We start from the raw sequence: 22,240 nt of genomic DNA, 5'->3' as shown, positions 1-22,240 counted from the left end.
GGTAAACCTAGCAACGAGTGCCGCACCGAGCATGCATGTAAGTTTTGTACGTGTGGACGAAAACTGACTGGGAGAGTGGTGAGCTGAGATCGCCCGTCAGAAAATTCATGTTAAAACCATTTCACCTGTCCGTTTTGCATGAATTCACGTTGTTCATCGTTACATTGAGGCAGATATTCCCATTTCATCACCTTTTTGTTGTTGAATATTGTCGAATTTTGTGAAATATTTGGCATGTCAACTAATGCAGAGCAAGCTCCCGTCGAGGAGCAGAAAAACAACGCAGTCGGGACGCCGAGTAAGCCCGGAACCCCGGCAGGATCTGTCGTATCGGCCACCACACCGCCGCCAGACATGGCTCTCAATCTGAACCCCAAGGAGCAGGAGTTCACCAACGCCAAGGCATATCTCTTGAAAGCAAGCACAAAGTCAAATTTAAATTTGTACGTAATTATCTGGGCCTATTTGCCTGTGTTAATCAGTGTTGAAAAATTGTCACCGTGATCACCTAATTACTAGCCTAAGCCCTACCTGCATGACTACGCCCAGGCCTACTATTTTTTGTGATAATCCATTGGTCAGTGTCGGTGTTTGTCTTGCACTGAACATGTCTCTGTAGGCCAAGGCCTATTTGATTTGAAAGTGTACACGTACATATATGTGTTTGTATTGGGTTCAGTCAGCTGATCAGCAAGATCACTTGATCTGTGCGATCGCTCAGTCTTATTGCACAATTTGTTGGCGATTCCATCTTCATTCAACGTATCACCTTTATAATTTTTAAGCCAAACGTACCTGTAGGCCTTAGTGCTGCTAGTTGTGGAAGATTGTTTAAAAAAATGTTGAGATAGGCCCTCAAAATATATTAAAACTAGGATCGAACAATCGTACAACAGTTTGACGATTGTTACGATCAACTAATGGCACCCAACATTTGTATTTTAGAGGCCCTACATGTACATGTATTGACCCTAGCCTGCCTCAGTACTGCAAAATCCTTTGCGTGGTTTTGGAGGATTTTGGAGGACTGAGGGAAAAAGGCATTTTTAAAGTTGGAAGATTTTGAGGATTGAGGAAGGTGCCCAGCAGAAAGGTCCTAGGGGGTTAGGGTTAAGTGTGAAGTAAATTTGATTTGCCCCTATCTAGAAGTCAAAGCTTAGGCCATGAGAACAAACATCCCCGATTTCCGTCGGGACAATTATGGAAACCCATGAGGCTTTTTTTCATTATTCATTCTTAGTTGGTGTGCATACCGCACATTGAAAGCGAGTATGCGTCCATGCAAAGGGAACCAACCTTGAAAGTAGACAAGCTCTCAGTCCGTCTTGCATCATGCCATATTAACCATTCCCAACGGCAAAAAACCAAGTTTTCTGAAATAACTTTTTGGAAAATAATGAAATTTTTGGCGACTGTTTCGGCGGTATGTGGGTGGTAGACAAAAAAATCTGGAATATTCATTCTCATGGACTTACCTTTTATTAAAGACAAGGATATAATTTTTGCATGCAGTGAAACACTATGGGAATACAGTAACACAGAAAGCTCTCAAGATTTGAGTCTTTGTGTGGCTAACTTAACAGATTCATTCAGGCCTAAGCTGGTTTGGGAGAGGGTACTCAACCAAATTTAGTTCAGGTTCAGAAAGTTTTTCAGTGGAGCTGTTTTACATTTAATAAGACTTCAACCTCTTTTCCAGGCTATTCAGAAGCCAATGGAATTTGTCAGTTTGTTGTGGGAGCTTACCCACCTGTATGTTTACCCAGAGGGCATTTGGGTTGTTGCTTTTTAAATTAGAAAATGCTGGAGGCACATTTTATGGTGAATTTTTGTTTTTTAAGATTTGCAGAAGAACAGATATTTCATTTAATCTTAAGATTTGCATCATTTCCTTGACTAAAGTTGCTGGGATACTTTGATCAGATGATTGAAATTAATTGCCTTTATCCACTAGATCCGGTGCATTGGTTTACCCCTTACACAGTCTTAGCACGGTTTTCTAGAAGAGGATTCCTCAGTCAGTAGGATGGTTTTACCCAGTGTATGCTTCCAGTTTTTAAGTAGAAAGCAACCAGTAATCCAGCAAAATGATAAGACGGGCAAACTTTTTCATTTCAGTTATACATGTGTACATTTTGTCTTTTAATGCGTTCCATTCATGGTACAGATTTTTTGTTTGATGAGAGAAATTATTGGATTGAATTTTCCCCAGTATTTATCAGAGGTGGTAAGGAACGTTACAGGAACCCATTACAGGAACAGTTACTGTAGGATGTTACATCAAGAAAAGGTTTTTCTAATGGACTGATTGTGTGTGGTGACATTTTTTGTTCATATTGCGATGAACGTAGTCTTTGAGAAGTCTGAGGGTGACTACATGTGTACATCATCTGGGTCAAAATGTCAAGCTCCCACTCACAGGTTCTTCTCAGAACCACCACTCTATGGAGAGGTTGATTTGCCCATGGTGTATCCACAAACTTCTCTCAGTCTAGGGCTGCATCCGAATCTCTTGTCTAGAGCTAGGTCTAGGTCTTCACTCCATTAGAAATGCATGGAGACGCGTAGACAATAGGCCTAGCCGTACATGTAGCTCTGGAAGCCCGTTTCGGACATGGCCTAGCCTTCACCGTGCAACATTTCAAATCTACTTAACAAGTTCAGTGCTAGTTTTCATTTATAAGATACTAGTGTTGATATATACAGAACATGTACACAATAATGCATTGGGCTGTGCATTGGAATATTGGTAGCTGAGTACCCAACTGTTCTTGTCAGTAAAAGTGCTTTAATTTATGGAGCTTGGTGCCCTTGACTAACATTCATAATTACTAAATGACCTCACAGTAACAAAGAATTTAAAGCTTGTCGAGAAATGTTTGACCCCCCAAAAATTATCACACATGTACTACATGCATTTTCATTCATCAGTTAAGCATCAGTGACACTGACATATGGACAGCAGTGATTTTTTTTAATAACCGACAGTTATCAAGGAGAGTTGTTGTAAAGCTAAAATGGAATTTAAGTTTTATATTGGAATTTTGAAATGAGTTCTTAATACAGATACTGTACCTGAGTATCCACTTTTCATTTTATCTGAGTACCCAGTATCCACACTGCACACCCCTATTCAACAACATGACATGTAATATTTTCTTTTACTTTAAAATAGATTTGAAATTTAATACGAGGAAACTGTAACAAAGTCTGGTCATCCCTGCATGAACGTTGTTTTGTTCTGTTATTAATTCGATGTGGCATATGTTTTCTCCTTTAAAGGTATGATCACCTGAGTCGTGTGCTTACAAAAGTTCTTGATGAGAGACCAGAAAATGTTGTAGGTAAGCAATGTCAGAAACTAGTCGTGAATGAAAATTTGACATTGCCGGTTTTCATATCTGCGGCAAATATTTTTGTACTGGTGTGTGTGCTCATAATTTCTTTTGAATTTCTAATGTGTCAATTCCAGTGCAATCCTTTTCTGGAGCTGCTTGGATTGAAATAGAATTTTTAGGAGTTGATTTTGACAACTGATGGTCAAACCAATTTATTTTCTGTCAAAAGACGTCTTTGAAGACATCAGCAAGGATGTCAAGAGGTCCAAGTTCACGTCCAAAGTGGATACTATTCTGGACAAGGTTGACCATTCTACGGCTGTGCAGCTGGCCGAGTCACAGAGGGCGCTGTTTGAGGTGAGCATTTGTCTAACACTCGACGAAACATAAAGCTAGCACCTACAGGGGCCACTTTGTTGCAGTACACCGAGTGCTAGGGATGTTTGGGAAGGTCTCAACATTAACCCTAACACTCCTCAATCCTTCACCTGTTGGAGGACTGAGGACTGTTAGGGTTAATGCCAAAGTATTAAACTTGGAGAGTGGCTTGAACAGTTTTGCTCCTTCATGTAATTGTTGTTTGCGTTAGTTAATTGGTCTTATAAAACTTGTGCAAAATTATGATTGCTATACAAGACATCCCGGTTTTTTCTCCCAAGCATCCCTTGTTGTCAAAATTTAATTGTGCAGTTAGGACATTCACTCTTAATAAAACAACTCATCCAAATGGTCAGGAAATAATTAAGTGCCCATCACGTTTCCATCTGGAGTCAAATCACAAGTTGGTCTCATGTAAGAGCAGGAGAATAGGTAAGAGTGGATCAAGAGTAAAAAGGAAAATGCCTTTGAAACACTGCATTTGAATAGCTTCAAACATGACTTGAGACTTGATGAGGACTTGTTATCGACTTGTGACGGACCTGCAGTGTAGTTGAGCCAATTGTGAATCCCTGCAAATCTGTCACAAGTCTTCAGCCAAGTCGCAAGCTGTTCAACGGTGGCATTCCTCTGTCAATATTCAATCTGTTACTTAATATGACTGGTTTTGTGAAAAGAATTGCGACTGGGCTTGTGAAATGACATGTGAAAGTACTTGTGAGGACTTGACTACAATACTGAAACTGATGGGAAATATGCTGTATGGGCCTCGGGCTGGACCAAGAGAGGGCACTGAACTTCGCTGGTTCATGAGTGACTAGGAAATGCACACGTCATGGTCGAGTCACTACATGTACCAACAAATCAAATACTTCTGACCAACGCAGCTCTTTTCAGTCAATGAAGGGGTGCTTCTGCTCTAGGAGGATTATAAGTGGGTCATCATCAGGCTTGGAACTCAATGTTAAACAAAGTGTCTATATACATGTACATGGAGAGCCCTCTATCTGGGACCAGCCAGCCCTCTGAAACCATCAACTTTTGTTTCCTATTTCCAGAAAAATCAAGACGAAGCGGAGCATGAAGCAGGGGGCGAAGAGGAAGTTGATACTCCATTGCCCAACCTACCTGAGCTCATGTATTACTTTGAGCAAGCTGGGGTGAGTACAGACACAACTACCGCGAGTCACAACCTCTCCTCTACACACTCCTCAACCACCTTTCCATACATTCGTTTGGTTCTTTTGGTGCTTCTTATATTTTGGCTTACATCCATTTCAACTATAAGCACCCTCTTACAGTCAAAGAAAAGACAGGACCGTGACAATCACTTCATCCAGGTTCACGGTACACACTTGCAGACGGTACATTGTGACAAATTGGTACAACCTACACTGGTCATGCATGCCTATTGAATAAAATTGTCAAAAAGGTTTGGTAATTTGCTGTCATAAATGTTGTTTACTTTGAAGAAACGTGGCTGTTTTGGTTCATGGCAATGGGCCAGTGTACAAAGTATTGCTCATATGAGCAAATGTTTGATTAACACTTTGAATGAAAACCCCTAAAATGAAGTTCATGTCTTCCAGTAATAGGATCTCGCTGCACTAGTGTCCCATTTATCAGAAAAGCATGGAAAATTTTTAAAGTTTAAAAAAGTGCACTTTTCAACAATATTTGCCCAAAGATTACACACATACATAGATGAACTACAGTTAAGGAGCAGAAAGTTGCACAGAAATCATTTCTGTGTAAATTTGTATTAAGTACCCTTAAATACAGTACAATAACTTATTCAACAACTCATTATTTTCCAAAAGTAGGTACTGTGAAACAGAACCATTTTAGTGTGCAGTTTTTATTTCTAAAAACAAATCTCATGCCTGACAAAACAGCTTAGAATTTAATGCCATATTATCTTCTTTGAGCAAAGTACAATTTCTGACAATTATTCTGTTGGTTTTTTTTCTGATAGCTGCATTCAAGAAAGATATTTGCATAGTTCTAGAAAACATTTGTGCCTTGTCATTTGATCACTGTGTTGCTCTTCCATCTTCCCATGTTCTATCATAGATTGGCATCAGTCGCGAGGAGACAATGAGAATCTTCCTGGCCCTGAAGCACCTGGTGGACAACTACCCCCTGCAGACCTGTCGCTTCTGGGGCAAGCTCTTTGGCACAGAGAAGAACTACATCGTGGCTGAGGTGGAGTACAGGGAAGGCGAGGAAGAAGAGGAAGAGGAGGAGGAGGTAATCATTGCTTTAGGGAGCCCGATGGGCCACCCACCACAGGTTGGCTAGTCTGGAGTCCAGTAGCAACAACCCGTCCACAATATTCATCCCACAAGGAAGGTTGTAACACCTAACCTAACCCACAGATGCTGCGTCTTGATTGACTGAGAGCTAGTCGTGGCATTTGTTGGTTGTTGCTCTCTAATTACTGTGCATGGCCAAAAAGAACTGTACATGTGACAACCACAGCACAGTACCATATAGCAGCCAAAGGCTATAAACATTGCAACTGGCATTCTGTACAAGTGCATATGCCCAAGAGCTAGATTCAGACATTTTGTTTAAAAGTGCTAGTAATTTTTCACTTGATTTTTATCCAGATATCTGTAGATTTTAATTGTATCGAATGTGGCTTTGGTGACAACTCACCTGCATTATAGTGTGGCCTGAAATATTAAGTAAACCAACTGTAGGTGCCTGAAACATAGAATTGGGAGAACTGAATGTAATTACAATCTAATTAAGTCCACTTGTTAAGCCCTAGAAATGTTCATGCAAGCAAACGTATAAGACCTGATCACATAGGATGAGCCCAACTTAAGCACATCATAAATTTGTTTTTCCTATGCAAGGCTTTGCCTGGATAAGCCTAGACTATATCCGGGCAAAAATGTTCCCAGTTTGATAACTGTCAGCCAAGATTTGTTGGAATTAGTTCTGTCAACTTGTTGTTTATTTAGTCAGTCTGGGATCAGGTAAAGTGCACCTTAATTTGTCCCCTGAATACACCTGTCACTGCGGAATCTTCTTTTCACCAGGAACATGAGGCGGAGGAACAAGAGACGGAAAAGGACGATGAAGAAGGTGAAGGAGGTATGTGGAATGGATCAAACTAGCTCTATAGGACTACATAGACAATTGGTTATGTACTTCAGGTTCAGAGCAGGACATACAGGTAGCTTTTAGCAGAATAATTTATGGGGAAGAAATTTGGTTTTTTTTTTAATTTAGAACACATGTTTCACAGTCTTGAACTACTTTTGGAGGGATTTACAGAAATTGCCCTCAATGTTCAACTTTTTGCAAGTTGGCAGTTGAGACACCTCTACTTTCTCCTGCTCTGAACAGAGGAACAAGAAGAGGACGATACCCCAAAGCCAGATTACAAACCTCCACCAGTTATCCCAAGGGAGGAGAATCGAACCGGCACCAACAAGAAGACATACTTTGTTTGCAACGAACGTAAGTTGGCCTTTTTTGGTTTCCTCTTTTGGACCCAACTCGATGTTCCAAGTCATTTATAACGTGGAGGAAAAATGAATTACTCTACATACTGAGAGCATGTCACTTTTTGAGGTGGCTTAAATAATGATTAGCATCTGTAAACACTATTAGAATTTCACAGAGAATAATGCATAAATGTCGTCAACTCTGAGCCTCTCGGTGTGTGAAACGTTCCTTAATTGCCTCTCAGAATGATCCATTTAGAACTGGACAAACCCTGATGAAACAGGTTGTTGTACGGCATTTAATGGGCTTGAGTGGGCTGTTTCAGACCAAGCATGAATTGGGAAACACATGGGAATTATACCGTGCCCCAGCTTAGAACAACTGTAATTCCAAGGGCAGATCCAGGTTGACTAAAACATACATGAATACAGTGGAAGATGCAAGCTCATATATATGCTGCCCCTTCTGTATTTTAATGAACCTATATCGGCCATGGCATAATTTTTAATAATTCCCAGAGTCTCACAATACTCAAGTTTTTCCGAGAGCTCAAAATTAGTTAGCAAACTTTAATTAGACTGAAGATATTTTTAGTTCCCAAAGTAATAGTAAAATCAGAAATATGTCTCTGAGCAGGTTTATGAAGTATTTGCATTTACCTCTGTACAAAAAAGTTTCTTTGAAACGTGAAATATTTTGAATTCATTTTGCCTTTGCATATAGCCGGCCAGCCATGGGTGAAGCTGCCTCCTGTCACACCGGCCCAAATAGCTGGGGCCAGACAGATCAAAAAGTTCCTGACTGGAAGGCTTGATGCTCCGGTAAGTGTACTTGATCTTCCAGTATCAGTGCCATGTCCTACTGTCACAAAACTCAATTTATGATGTATCCACAGGGCTTAAGCAAATTGAATCATTCCACTGGACATTATGAGGCCGGTTCACAATCAAAGCAAATGTCAAAGTTAATTCTGAGGTCATGAAACATTTTGTAGCGAGATGTGCCGAGTTGAAATTTTACGACTTTTGCGTATTCGCTGTGCAGATATCTGATCTAACATCAAAAGGTCACTTTCCCGTTCGCTTTGGCGCCAAGTATGAACCAGCCTTTGTACAGCACAGCCGTTCCTAGGGGAAGCTTGTAGACACTAGCCCTAACCCAAATACTGCAAGTAACACTGTAAACCACGATAGTCTGTTCACTCCCATTCAACACTAAATTTGAAGAGGAATTGAAAAGGCAAATAAATAAATAAGGAGAAAGCAAAGAAAACTGTGTAGGGAATCAAAAAGAAACAATAAAGCAATCAACTAGTCCCCACAAGTAGCCAAGGGCTGTCAAATTTCAGTTAGTGAAGAAAAATATTTCAGAGTCTGCCTGTCAACTCTCTCATGAATCGTCAAAGAGTCTTTCCACTGACAGTGACAGTGCTCAAGCTAGTAATCTCAAAGTGCCCATTTTTCTTTCCCAGTTACCCTAAATGGAGCCTCTCTTCATTCTTTCATCAGATTGTGAGCTACCCTCCATTCCAAGGCACCGAGGCCAACTATCTGCGTTCTCAGATCGCTCGCATCTCGGCCGGCACTCAGATCAGCCCCTTGGGTTTCTTCCAGTTTGATGAAGAGGAGGAAGAAGAAGAGGAAGAGACGGGTAAGCCTCGTCGTTGTTTCTTATTTCACCGTCTGGCTCACACTTGTAGGTTCTCTTTGACTAAAGGCCCCATCCGAAGGACTTGGCCGTGACTTGAAATTAAACACAATTCTATGGGCAGTGGTTGCAGTCATTATCAAGGACTCATCGAATGTTAAAGTCATTCCTGCTGTTCTTGTCAAGTTCTTTTCACCTAGTGTGATAGTAATGCTTTATAAAGCTGAGGCTACGCAGAAAAACTTCGTACAAAAAAAAGTTTCTGGAACACAGTGTAAATAGTGGATGCACATAGCTACGCATACTGTAGCTCCTTCTTTCACAATTATATCATTCTTCATGTGGGTTTTAATTGTTGTTTTCTCTTGATAGCCCGTGAATCCTACATTGAGAATCCTGATTTTGAAGGCATCCCTGTCAAGGATCTTGTCGACCCTTCTCTCTCAAACTGGGTGCACCATGTCCAGCACATTCTACCCCAGGTAATTTACCAGAAAATTGCTCCTTATGCGACAGACCTATTGAAAAATGGCATCACGGCACTTAAATAGATGTATCAGTTATACAAGAAGATTCAATTCCTGCTTTAATAGTTCATGAATTTCTCAGGTGTTATTTTCTCAAAGCAGGCCTGTGAAATTGGCAGCCCCAGATAATGAGTAAATAGGGACATATTCGTAAGCATATTTTGATATGAACCTCCCCACCGTCTTTTTTTTTCTTTCCCTTGCAGGGTCGATGCACATGGTTTAACCCCGTCCAGCAACAAGAGGATGACTTTGAAGATGAAGAGGACGAGGAGGAGAGAGAGGAGCCAGATGAGCCCGAGCCGGAGGTGGGGCCTCCGCTCCTGACGCCCATCTCCGAAGACGTTGGTGAGTGAAGGCCATGTCCAATCTACTTATGTGGGCTTAGGCCGGGAACCGGAAAAAACCACTTTGAAACAGACACAGCTGACGTCGGCCTGTCAGAACTTGGCTTGGAAACTGAGTAGTTACCCCTGTGTGAATGAGACTAGACTCACCTGCTTAGTGGCATCCTTGTCAGCTTGCACAAAGTGTGCACGGATCTGTTCACATGCATATGGCAAAGAGTACAGTTGAGCAACTGTGAGCATGTGACAATGCTACTTTTCCTGTTGTGTAATCATGAGGACCTAATTCTTCATTATACATGCCTGCCCATCCATTGCCTATGTTGAACTCCTAGAATTTACTGGAGATTCACCGTAGACCCCTATTAAGACCATCACAAGACCCTCACAGAACCAGTACAAGAACCCCGTCAGCATTCAAGTCACAGGCTATTCAAATGTACTGCAACAACAGCATTTGTCATTCACCCTGGTGACTGGTCTTGTGTCTGGTCTTATGATGTGAAGGGTTGGAGTGTTCATGTCCCCAAGTCAACAAGACTACTTTTTCACTGTGTTATAAATTTCTCTTTTGATTTTTGAATATTGCTGGAGAATGGCCAAGCGATGAATTTTTCGTCCTGATTTTATGCATGCTTTTCCGTGAAAAAAAAAATCAGTGAGGAAAATATGTTCTGACCATTGTCTACCATCTGCGATTTTTGCAGAAATCGAGAACATCCCACCTTGGAGTGCCCGTCTGTCCTCCAGCCTTGTGCCACAATATGCCATTGCCGTCATCCAGTCAAACCTCTGGCCTGGGGCATTCGCATTCGGGACAGACAAGTAAGTCAAGCCCAGATCCCGTTGTCAATGAAGGTTTTCTCTTTATTCCCTTTGTTCAAAGGCCTAGCACGATGAAGTATTCTGGTTTGGGTCTCCAAACTACTTCTATTGGGAACTCTCTTCCTGTATCCTGCTTTTGTCTTTTTGCCGCTCTCCTTGGCCATGTTGGCTCTTCTATGTCGTCAGTTGCACCAGCGAGTTATGTGTAATGTGTAGTTCCTATGCCATTGTGCCTAATGTGTCTTATGCACAAAATCTATGTGCGATATGTCACCTCATTGTGTTGGAAATTTATCATAAACATATCACTTGAGAGGGCAACCAACAACCTGTTGTCCAATGGAGCTGTGACCATTTGGGACCAATGAACTTTACTGAAAAGAGTATGATTAAAGGCCAACTTATACTTGGCACGAAAGCAAACACATAATTGCGACATAAAGATCAAAGATTTAAGCCGCAATTACGCCATAGTTGGACACATTTCAACTTAAGCAAGTTTTGCCATAGATGTTTTGTGACATTAACACGTCCTGTTCACTTGAAGTGTGAACCGACCTTAAGGCTTGCCTGGTAAACTTTGCTTTTAAGCACTTGCCGGCGGTATTATTCGTCATTACAAAAGTCACAGTGTTATTTTTGGCCAAAAATACAATTTTTAACAAGATACCACAACCTCAGCCCCTTAGAGAGTTGTATTTAACAAATGCTGACTCTTGATGGTCGTTTGTTCAAGATTTGAGCAATATTTGTTACAGTGCCCATCCATGCCCCACAGCTGCTTCAGGGTGATGCATATGCTAAAGCTCTGTGAATTATTTCAAGCCTGTGTGTGTGTACAAACTCCATGGGAATCACTCAAGCATATTTTGTTATCTCTACCTCTGCAGGAAATTTGAGAATGTGTACCTGGGCTGGGGCCACAAGTACTCCCCAGAGAACTACAGCCCTCCACCTCCCCCGCCAGTGCAAGAGGAGTTCCCCAGTGGGCCGGAGATCACTGAGGCCGAAGACCCCAGCCCGGAGGAGGAGGCAGCGCTGAGAGCAGCCCAACAGGAGGCCATGGAGCAAGCTGAAGAGATGGAGGATGTGGACGAGGACGAAGACGAAGATGACTAGGAAGGAGACGGAGGAAGGTTGGGGGGTCAATCTGGGGAAGTAAAGGACCAGGGGTGTTTATGACTGGGGTCTAGTGGCTGAGGAATTCCAGGGGTCAGTTTTCAAGTATCAGATTTGACTTGGACATTAACTCCAGACTTTAACATCATGAAGTTCAGGGAAGAATGCAGAATGAACAAGGTTTAGCCTGAGGTTTGACCCCGAAGTACTCAACAAAATCGGGTTGAACCTCGAGGTAAACCTTGTGCATCCTTCTGTCTGCTACTCTTGAGATGGAAGATAGCCCTGTGGATCATTGCAGCTCTGAGCCATTGTCTCATGTGGGGCCAGAGTTGCTTTCAGTGTTTCAGACATTTATGAAGGGCTGAAACTGATTGGGGAGATCAAGTTAGAGCTGATGAGGAAGAAAAGGCAAACAGGATTAGAGGAGCTTCCTCACGGTCAGGTTCGTGGCTTGGGATTTCAAAGAGGGTGGGTCTTCATGTAGAGGAGAATGCAGTCAAGACATAGATTGGTGGGGTATGTCGACCGTGTCTGGGAAAGACTTTAATATGTGGCATATAGACAGGCCACTCTTGATCTTCACTCTGGGCTTGACTGAAGTAGATGGGGGTGTTATTAGCAAAGATATTTCATGAGAGCATTGTGGAGCTTGTACACGTCATCCGTTCCGGGCACAAATGGCAAAAGAAATGTGAATGTATTGTTTATTGAGAAAAAATGTTCCAAGGAGATTCAGTCAGCCTGTACAACGCTATCTGTCAAGTATAAATGTGGGTTTAATACCATTCAACCTGTAGATGCCATGGCAAAATAAAGCTGTCCGTCCACTGATAAATGTACATAACATGGTTGTGTATAAAATGAAATATATATTTGATTCTGTTTGAATGATTGCCTTCCATGCATATTGCATAGTCCATTTCCACACCAAAAGTTCATTTCATTGTTTCCAGCTTGGGTTTCCATCCGTCCAGCTATTATCCACCTAGAATTTTACTTTTGCAATTCAGGTCTGTATAGTTTTCAGCATTTAGAAGCAATTGTTTGGTATTGTCTAACTGCCTTAAGAAATGCTTTGTACATTGTAAATTTGATCTGAAACCACCAGTTACATTCTAATGTTGTGTTATGCTTTAATTTTTGAAGGAAGAGTTAATAAATTGTGATATAGCTTTGTAACACTGGATGTCCCTTTCCGGCCTACAATAACGTGTTCCTAGAGTGGAAGTTATTATCTTCTATAAGATGGACTGCCCACACTGACTCCTCATTCCGAGAACTGGTGGTCACTGTGTATCCTGCCACCTGTTCCAAATTCTGGTCTTTAAAATATCAAAGTATGTATTTCCCTCGGCCTAAAGACCTTGAGTACATTCCTTTCTCTCAATGAGATGAGAGACCACTTTAGGTTAATACTCCGAGCGAGTACCACAGCTTTTGATGTCCCTTAATAAACCTCCCGCCAATGATACTTTCTGAGTATGGTCATCTGCATTTGCTACCTTCTCATTTTAGGTGTCGCTATCTAGGCCACTGAGTGACCTCTCCAACTCATGATCCACTTGGTAAAATGTAAAGGGTTGCGAATGTCAGGAACCCAGTGTGTCCCGGCATGTCCTTCCAGGGGACAGCACACTTGGTGGGGTAGGACTGACTTGCACCCTTCTTGTCCTGTGTTACCCCCTCGGACAGCCTGGGTCTCTTCGCTCGAGACTCCCCACCATTGCAATCGCTCTCCTGGTCCGTCTCGCCCTGTCTGTTAAGGGGTAGGGCAGCCTCAGGGGTGGACGTTCTGCAGGCAGCATCTGTGTCTCGTTCACCTTGTCCACCGTCCATTGATGTCCCCACTGCTACGTTGTCTTGTGGCGGGCAGCCGTCATCGACATTTGGACCGGTCTGCTTGAAACCATCCGCTGTGGTGTTTTTGCCCAGGTTTGGGTAAGGCAGAGTAACAGTGCGATGCTCAAAGTTTCGCTGGAGACACTCCAAGGTGGAGATGTCACTGAACCCCAGGCTGCGCAGTTCCTCGCAGGTTCGCTGCACCTGCTCAATGCAGGGTGAGAAGGAACATATCTTGCCTCCTGGAGAGAGAAACACACAAAAGAATGACTAGGTGCATTATTTAGGATTTTTGTAGGGGTAGGGTAATCATCCTATTTATTACCAATCACTAAAACAGCTTGACTAATCATTATACGATGAGCGATCACAATGACCACTAACAGGAATAGCCCTACCAAACATGCAAGTGTGTATTTGCCTGCAACTTGGGACCTTGTTGTTCCTCTTTTGTTGTACTTTCACTTTTGCTTTTTGTTGAAGTCTTTTTTTTATACACGACTGTCAATCAGGGACACTTGATAATTCGGGGGCCTAACTGTCCTCTATTATTCATGGTCACAGCTTTGCTGGTGAGGCATAGAAACCACTGACGTATAAAAATTGGCAGCTGAGGATGCCAGGGTAAGACCAAAATGTCTTTACAGCCAGAACGATACACTACCAGAGAAGGAAGAAATAAAAATTGTAAAAGTTAAAAATGCTCAACATCAAGTGAGATTAATACTGTCTCAAGCATTATCACATATGATGTGGTTTTGAAGATGGCTTTACCAAATTTGGAATTTCGGGATTGTTCTCGGGAAAGTCCACAGAATATTCCACAGGACTGTTTAATCATTTTCGAGTACATGTGCCCTGTGGAGGAGTATTCCTCGGAACAGTCCCCTCTACAGTGCATGTAACGTATGTAAGTATGTGACACTTCTGCTACAGAGAAGTGGGATGCAGTGTCCGAGTACCTTATTTAACACCTGCTGCTTTTAGACGCACCTTTTTTTTTCATTTTACTCGCATTGAACCAAACCTGCACTTGAGACGACCACAAATGCACACGTGCAGTGTAGATTCATACATTCGTGCTTACTTACAAGAGACAGAGGATTTTCAGTCACAGGAGTTTTTACTTTCAGCGTTCAATTTCAAGAGATGAGCGCCGAAACACGCACGCCTTCCAAGTCTCTTAATATTCTGCCTTACATGAAATTGCCAACAGAAATACACAGAGTCGAAAATGCACATGCCTCCACGGACATGCTATGCTTCCTGAAAGCCTTTGCCATGTCACATGAAAAACCTCTATAATTCTACTTTGGTAACATTTTGTTTAGAGATTAGACCGGGGCACAGACCCAATTACAGATGTTCCGTTGTGGACTGTTCCCATTCTCTATGCAACATGCCAACAGCCACATACACCCTGCAGAACAGTCCCACAGACCATCCAGTGGAATGGTCAAGAGCTATTTATAGAGAGCAGCGCCAACTTTGGACTTTGGAACCGAAATGGCTGTCCGTTGTGTGAGCATGCAGCTATTGTGTGCTAACTGTCACGGACGCATTATCCACCATTTTGGTTCCAACAATTGTGACACTCATGCTGCAATTCTCTCTATAAAGAGCTCTGGAATGTTCCACTGGAACATTCCCATTTCAACGTCGGAGATGCTCCCTCAGACCTACCACTCCTTTTTAGGATCTTCTTAGCATGAGACAAAGCGCGCCACGGACACGGCAGATCCAAAAATACGGCGTCAACGGTGAAGTCGATTCCAAAGCCTTGCTGTTGAAAGGAGAAGAACATGGACTGTAAGATTTAGTGCCTGTCTTCAACGTTAAACTGGTCGGGCGTTTGACGGCTTCACTCAAAGTATGCCTTCCAACAGAAGCTACAACACAATATATTAAGATTAGGTATTGTAAGACCAGTCACAAGACCAGACACAAGATCAGACACAAGACCAGTCACAAGACCAGACAGAAGATCAGTCACAAGAGCAGACACAAGACCAGTCACAAGACCAGACACAAGATCAGACACAAGACCAGTCACAAGACCAGACAGAAGATCAGTCACAAGAGCAGACACAAGACCAGTCACAAGACCAGACAGAAGATCAGTCACAAGACCAGACACAAGACCAGACAGCAGATCAGTCACAAGACCAGTCACAAGACCAGACACAAGACCAGACACAAGACCAGTCACAAGACCAGACAAAAGACCAGACAGAAGATCAGTCACAAGAGCAGACACAAGACCAGTCACAAGACCAGACAGAAGATCAGTCACAAGAGCAGACACAAGACCAGTCACAAGACCAGACAGAAGATCAGTCACAAGAGCAGACACAAGACCAGACAGAAGATCAGTCACAAGAGCAGACACAAGACCAGACAGAAGACCAGACACAAGACCAGTCACAAGACCAGACAGAAGATCAGTCACAAGACCAGACACAAGACCAGACAGCAGATCAGTCACAAGACCAGTCACAAGACCAGACACAAGACCAGACACAAGACCAGTCACAAGACCAGACAAAAGACCAGTCACAAGACCAGACAAAAGACCAGTCACATGTAACAGGGTGAACAATGACAAAGGAATGCTTTTGTTGCAATTCATTTGAATAGCTCATGACCTGAATTCAGACTGAAGGTCCTGTGATGATCTTGTGCGTCTAGTGATGGTCTTACGAGGTCTTGATTACAGCATTGTACAGATGGACTGCTGGACTGAGATTTCATCCACTTGTCACCATAAACACGTTTTTACTTATTTCACTCCCGAAAATTGGTCACAAGCATTAATAGGCATCATCCACACCAAGCTTTTCGTTTTTGTCTTTTTGTAAAAACATGAATACTTGTTTCTGCTTTGGTGGGAATTCAAATGGGACATTGAATTTTGGAATGGTGAATTTGTTGAATGGACTCAGCCTTAGCTCATACCAACACTATAAAAACAATGGACAAGCGCACTGTACCTCCAAGACGTCACGGTGAGCTACGGTGACCAGGTGTGAGATGCCATGCTCCTCAAAGTCCTCTCTGGCCTTCTGGGCTCTCTGCTCATGGAACTCGAAGGTGTGCAGGTGGCCGCTTGGTGCTATAGTCCTGGCGAAGGCGTGGGAGACCGAGCCACTTCCAGTGCCTGTGCGGGATGACAGGTTGTTAGTTTGTAAGAAGAGCAAATCTAAAGGGTATATGTCAGTCATAAGTCGACGCAAGTCAGTCGCGAGTCATTCAGTCCTACTTTAACTCAGAGGCTGTTGTGGAAGAAGTGGGTGTTAACAAAAACCCATCACTTGAAACCTTGAAGAGAGTGACCTTATTAACTCTCCCTCAATGGTGCTCGGTACCCTGTGAAGGTACAAAGACTAATGTGGTATAGGTTCCCCGCCTGTTGGAAGCATACAGAGGAAGTTACTTGCTGGAAAGAGGTCCCCAGCAATACCAGGCAGGACAACAAATATTTTCTGCAAATTTTCCCAATAACTATAGTGAACACACAACAGAGTTGCATTTAAGCCTCGCTTCGCTGCATTTATCAAAACACCTCAACATTCATATATTGGCCTTTTCATGTGATGACCTTTGGAGTTTTCATTTTTTTGTGGGATGACCCACGTGCTGTCTCCTTAATGACAGTCTGCACCTTTGCATGCTGCCAGTGATCATTACGACCAAAATGGAATCTAAGCTCAATGCAGGGCAACGCCAAGATGCAACAGGGTTTCTTACCAGATTCCACCACAACGGAGCCCGGTTTAAGCTCCAGCTGTAAGGTGATGAGGCTGATGTCGGCAAAGTACAAGATCTGGGTCCGATGGGGCAGATTGAGTGTCCAGAGCTCGGGGGTAGGCTGCAGAAGATGTACATAACCCTGCAACAAACCACAGAAATAGGGGGAGGGGGGTAAAGGCCAAGTCAATTTGACTTATTGAATATTCAGATATTCAAACTTCCATTCCATTGAATATTTAAGAAAGATTTTTGACTGAAAAACAACCTTTTCTCTGACATCTTCATTTTTTTACAGACAGAATCGACTTGGTTTCCGTCAAAACACAGGATGAGGTGGAATATGTTATGTTTAGTGACAAGTATGTGGTGGTTTGATATGGAACTCACGCCACCCAAGCAGCAGGTGGGACAACTTGCCTTGCCACTGAGCGTGCTGAGACGACAGCCGTACTTCTTGCCGATGATATCCGAATGTCGCAGGGCACCTCGCCTCGTCTGCGTGACTGTGCCATGGCTGAGTTTCAGTGGCATCATGGCATTATAGCCCAGGTAAACGATGGCCTTGTCACCATCACGAATCACATCTGAGTAACCCAGGAAACCCATGTTGAGTGGAGGACGACTGATTACTACTGTAATTCTGGCTGAGAAATGAGAGATGCGAGTTACAAAAAGTGAGTAGTTTTCAGACCAATCGAAAATCAACTAAAAAGAAGCTTCTCATTTTCAACACTTAATTCTTTATCAAACAAAAAAGGAGGGAAAATTTCACTCAACATTATTCAATGTGCACAGTGTTTGGCATGCTCGCGGTGGGCACGTACATACACGTCCATGTAGAAGGCCTATAGTTAGACTGGTTCCTGATCTCTGCAGGATCCCATTAACTTTCTAGCTGTCCAGTGGCAGTCTAGCCTATGCCAGTCATCATCAGTGAATAGGTCACTGTACGGTAGGGTACACTGAAAGTTACGGGGAGAACAATTACTGAGTCTTTGGCCGTGTCCAAAATGGGCTTCCAGGGCTACAGCTAGGTCTATTGTCTGCGGGTCTCCATGCATTTCCATTGGAGCGAGGACCTAGACCTAGCTCTAGACAACAGATTCGGACGTGCCGGTACAGCTACAATACATGCACAATATCCTGCATTCTTCAGGGATTGTATTGGGACCCCATTCCTATCATATGTATGGGGGGAAAAGCTACATTGTAACTTCTGGATTGACCTTATCAGGAAGGTGACTATGACATAATGCTCAATAACTGTAGGGTTAATGTGACTGTTTTAACACATGACACATGGAGGATTCAAATTGGCTTGGGTGGTTTACATGTATCCGTACGAAAGTCACATTTTCTCACACTTTACAATACGAAATGTCCAAAAAAACACGGTCAGTGCAATAAAGAAGACAGTTACCTTTGGTATTTTGGGGGGACTGACCAGTTTTGAGAGATTACAGTGACAACTGGGGGGGTGTCTAAAAATACACCATCCCCCACATTTCAGAACTCATCCCCTTCACTAAAAAGTCTGTTGCTATGGTATGGTTGCAAAACTGCAAACATTGCAAAGACGCCCTAATAATATGTCTGAGCATAGGCCTATTGCTAACATTAGTATGGTTAACGTCACTGCCTAGAAGCAGTAGTAGGCCCCCCAAACCCAAGAACTGTGGGGTTTGTTGTCCACCGAACGCCGCGCTGCATGCTGCAGCCGACAACAAACCCCACAGTCTGACAGTTCTCGGTGGGCCTAACGATATTGAGTCCAGCGTTTGGACGATTTTGGACTTTCTTTTCTGTTACCACACTAAATTTACCGTTTTACATTTTTGATTTCCAGAGCACATACACAGAAAAGATCCAAAAAATATCAAACTAAAGGAGAAACCTTGTTCTTTTCAATGATATACTTGTCCAGGAGACTTGCATGCAATTTCAAGTCAAAATTGTCTGTTGCATATTTTTTTTAATGGAACGATCCCAATCATGGGCACCGCCATTTTGATTTTCAATGTGCGAAAGTTTGGTTCATGTAAAAAATTCTTGCGTGATTCAGACAGAGAATGAAATAAGTTTCTGGATGGTACCAAACTTTGACAAATTTGGTGTATTTTGAAGGTAGTAAAATGATCTTCTACGGAGAAGTTGTGAATCAAAAAGCCATTTTCTTTAACATAACTTCGAACATTTTTCGGTGGAAACCTACTGAAAGGAGGCTAGAAAGATTAAGTTTGGGAACCTAGAACATTACCCAATACAATGGTATAAAAATTGTGACACCTTTTCATGTCACACTACCACTGTAAAAAACTTTTATAAAATGTGTCATTTTGGATTATGTCTGTAAAATAAGTTCCAAGGCCGAGTGTGCATTGTAACATATTTCCAGGGTGTCTGAATTGAAAATGAGAATGAAAGTTTTGGTGAATAATTTTAGATGAGAATAGGCTGCTAACGCCTTGGCTTTTATCAGTTTTAACAAATTTCTTTTATTCATAGAAAAATTAAAACTAATTAAAATTAACTACTTAATAGAAAAAATGATATATGATTAATTAATAGAAAACTTTTTGTGCAAAATTAGGAATGCACAAGTGGTATGTCACGCATTGCTGTATACATGTACAGTATGTGACACTGTGCATTTCTTGTTTACAGACTTAGGTTTGTGTTCTCTTTAGTCACGAACTATACACCACCCAAAAATATTAAGAATGTTAAGGACTATTGTGTGGGGCTATTCTTTCTGGTACATCTGGTACAAGTACTAGATTTGTTGGATTTTTTCTTCAAAATGTATGTAACACTGCTCTTGAAACAATGTGTGTGAAAATGGAAGTCCGAAGTGGTGACAGAAAATGACCCTCTTAAGATTATTATTAATTTTGCCATAACTCGCGAACAGAAGAAGCTATTGACATGATTTTAGTACCATTATTATAATCGTCATTTCATGAGCTTTTCAATGACACCAAATTTGTAGGTGAATTCCTAAAAAATGCAAAAAGCGTCACACTCCCTCTGGCCCACTTTCAGACTTTATGACATGAACGATCCGAGGCCTGGTTAGGGCTTTGCCTACTCGTTAATATTCATAATTAATCAGATGTTAACAAAAATTGCAAAGAAACGTGCAATTTTTTTCACATGGGTTATCCCTGCAATTTCAAAGTCGAATGAAACATGGGCTGAAGAATGCAAGCCTACCTTTCACCTATTAATTCAGTTGATTTCTTGAACTTGAATAAAACAATGTAGTGTACAAGTTACAACTACAGCATGGAGGTGAGCATGAGGGCTGCCATGTTTGCATGCAAAATTAGAGAGGGCGCTCTTTAGCATTCCTGGCTGTGCTGGCTGTCGATGATTAAAATGCCGTCTTGTCATACAAAATTATAATAGTAACTTTATGAAACGAGTGTGTTTTAAGAAGACCCGGTCGAGAGAGGTTTTGGCCAGGCTATCCCCTCCCCCATCGGCTGTGAGATGGCCCAAAAAACCCAGAGGGATTTACATGCTAACAGGAAAGCGGAACAGTCGTCGGCTAACTGCATAAAATGCAGTGCTTTATTATTTTTTTCCTACTGTTTTTGATTTCCCAACAGTCGCTGGATGTCTGATCAATGCAAAATACGAGGGAATGCAGGAATATAAATGTAAATTTTGAAAAAATTGTATTGGATGGTCGGTATAAATATTTGAGGGAAAAAGGAGGCTGAAAATTATACCTGACCTCGGAGATGGATGCGAAAGACAAACAAAATATGATTTGCACAAAGCATGCTCTTTTTTAGGCCCGTACGCGATGTAGGCAAGTTGTATAAAACTTTCTAAGTTGTATCCGTAGCCTGAGGAAAATTCATTAGGTACGGCCTATGTATGGACAATTCTAAAAACAAGATCAAACAACCATGGAAAATTCGTTAAAAGAGGGTGTTTAGTCTTTCGGGAACCTTTTTGTGCAAGGTTACTAGGCCTACTCCGAAATATAAATATCTGCCGCGAGAAAAAAAATGATTCTGTATGATAAGTTTACAAATATCCAACAGCCATTATATAGGCATGGTTCGAGGCTTGCCAAAGTCAGTTATCATGACGCTATAAGAGTGAACCTTGAATTTAGCTATTCAGTCTTAGTCCCAGGGACCAGAAATTGCGCTTTCGTTATCAAAGTTCACGACTTATGCTGATATGAAACTCGTCTTAATTGACTTTCGGCGCCAAAGCACGTGTTCCTGTCTGCAGTATACACCCACGCAGAAGGAACGATTGGAAGAAGGATACAGAATCCTGATCTGTATATCAGCTTGCAGGCTGTTCAAGAATGTTGTTGCTTGATCGTATCTAATGTCAATAGCATGCAATAATAGACTCATTTGGGGCAACCTGACTGGCGATGTTTGCTCCATGCAACGCATTTTTCTTCCCTCTGCATAAGCCTCCTCGACAAAAACTGAAGTTTGTAATATCTAGCAACCACGGCACTCCAAATGGTCCTGTAAAACTACGCCACTAGGTCACCATGCGTGTGGCCATGATTTTCTTCTGGAAGCGGGTAAAGCGGTTATTACTCGCTGTGGAGAAATTGAAAATAGGGGTGGAAGTTGTGCATCAATTTGATGTTCAGCCGCTGTTCAGAAAAAGTGTATTATAAGGGCGTACAGGCCCAGCTGTATTGTGGGCCCGTTGCCAAATTATACCCTCTGCTTCATAAATTATACCCTCTACTTCATAAATTATACCCTCTACTTCATAAATTATACCCTCTACTTCATAAATTATACCCTCTACTTCATAAATTATACCCTCTGCCTCCTTTTCCTTTTCCCCCTCATTTTCAGTTACTTTTTCTTCTTCAGGGGAGTGGCAAGCCCCTCCCCCCACTGCGCTTGCCGTCCCCAACTGAGATTTTATTTAACACGGTGGTTTTAGCGATGTGAATGGAATGGTTACAGACGGTTTCATAATACTCCCGAATAATTGCCACGAATACCCAGAT

At 42.1% G+C, this 22,240-nt stretch overlaps 2 protein-coding genes across 5 annotated transcripts; one reads left to right on the top strand and one right to left on the bottom strand.

Moving 5' to 3' along the window:
- Positions 1-28: 28 nt before the first annotated feature.
- Positions 29-12,825, top strand: rsph4a (radial spoke head component 4A). The gene is made up of 13 exons (XM_022238987.2): positions 29-443; positions 3,283-3,344; positions 3,568-3,695; positions 4,775-4,876; positions 5,790-5,966; positions 6,767-6,821; positions 7,077-7,190; positions 7,902-7,999; positions 8,687-8,828; positions 9,198-9,307; positions 9,559-9,700; positions 10,407-10,524; positions 11,415-12,825. The coding sequence occupies exons 1-13, from the start codon at positions 235-237 to the stop codon at positions 11,641-11,643; spliced, it is 1,686 nt and encodes a 561-aa protein (XP_022094679.1). The 5' UTR covers positions 29-234; the 3' UTR covers positions 11,644-12,825.
- trmt61a (tRNA methyltransferase 61A) lies at positions 12,405-20,568 on the bottom strand. 4 transcript variants are annotated; one of them, XM_087134245.1, is made up of 7 exons: positions 20,449-20,560; positions 18,013-18,180; positions 17,653-17,879; positions 17,233-17,374; positions 16,476-16,642; positions 15,169-15,268; positions 12,405-13,727 (listed from the first exon to the last, which is right to left on the bottom strand). In XM_087134245.1, the coding sequence occupies exons 3-7, from the start codon at positions 17,839-17,841 to the stop codon at positions 13,198-13,200; spliced, it is 1,128 nt and encodes a 375-aa protein (XP_086990371.1). In that variant the 5' UTR covers positions 17,842-17,879; positions 18,013-18,180; positions 20,449-20,560; the 3' UTR covers positions 12,405-13,197. The 4 variants fall into 4 exon arrangements, with proteins under 4 accessions (XP_086990371.1, XP_022094682.2, XP_022094681.2 ...); XM_022238990.2 differs by lacking the exon at positions 18,013-18,180 and having other exon boundaries at positions 17,653-17,875; positions 20,449-20,568; XM_022238989.2 differs by lacking the exon at positions 18,013-18,180.
- Positions 20,569-22,240: the final 1,672 nt, after the last annotated feature.

This window comes from Acanthaster planci, linkage group LG01 (assembly GCF_054643075.1).
Source record: "Acanthaster planci isolate LZ-2023a linkage group LG01, COTS_SCS, whole genome shotgun sequence".
NCBI classification, from domain to species: domain Eukaryota; kingdom Metazoa; phylum Echinodermata; class Asteroidea; order Valvatida; family Acanthasteridae; genus Acanthaster; species Acanthaster planci.
The sequence above is the reverse complement of the archived record's forward strand: the minus strand, read 5'-3'. Positions and strand labels throughout refer to the sequence as shown.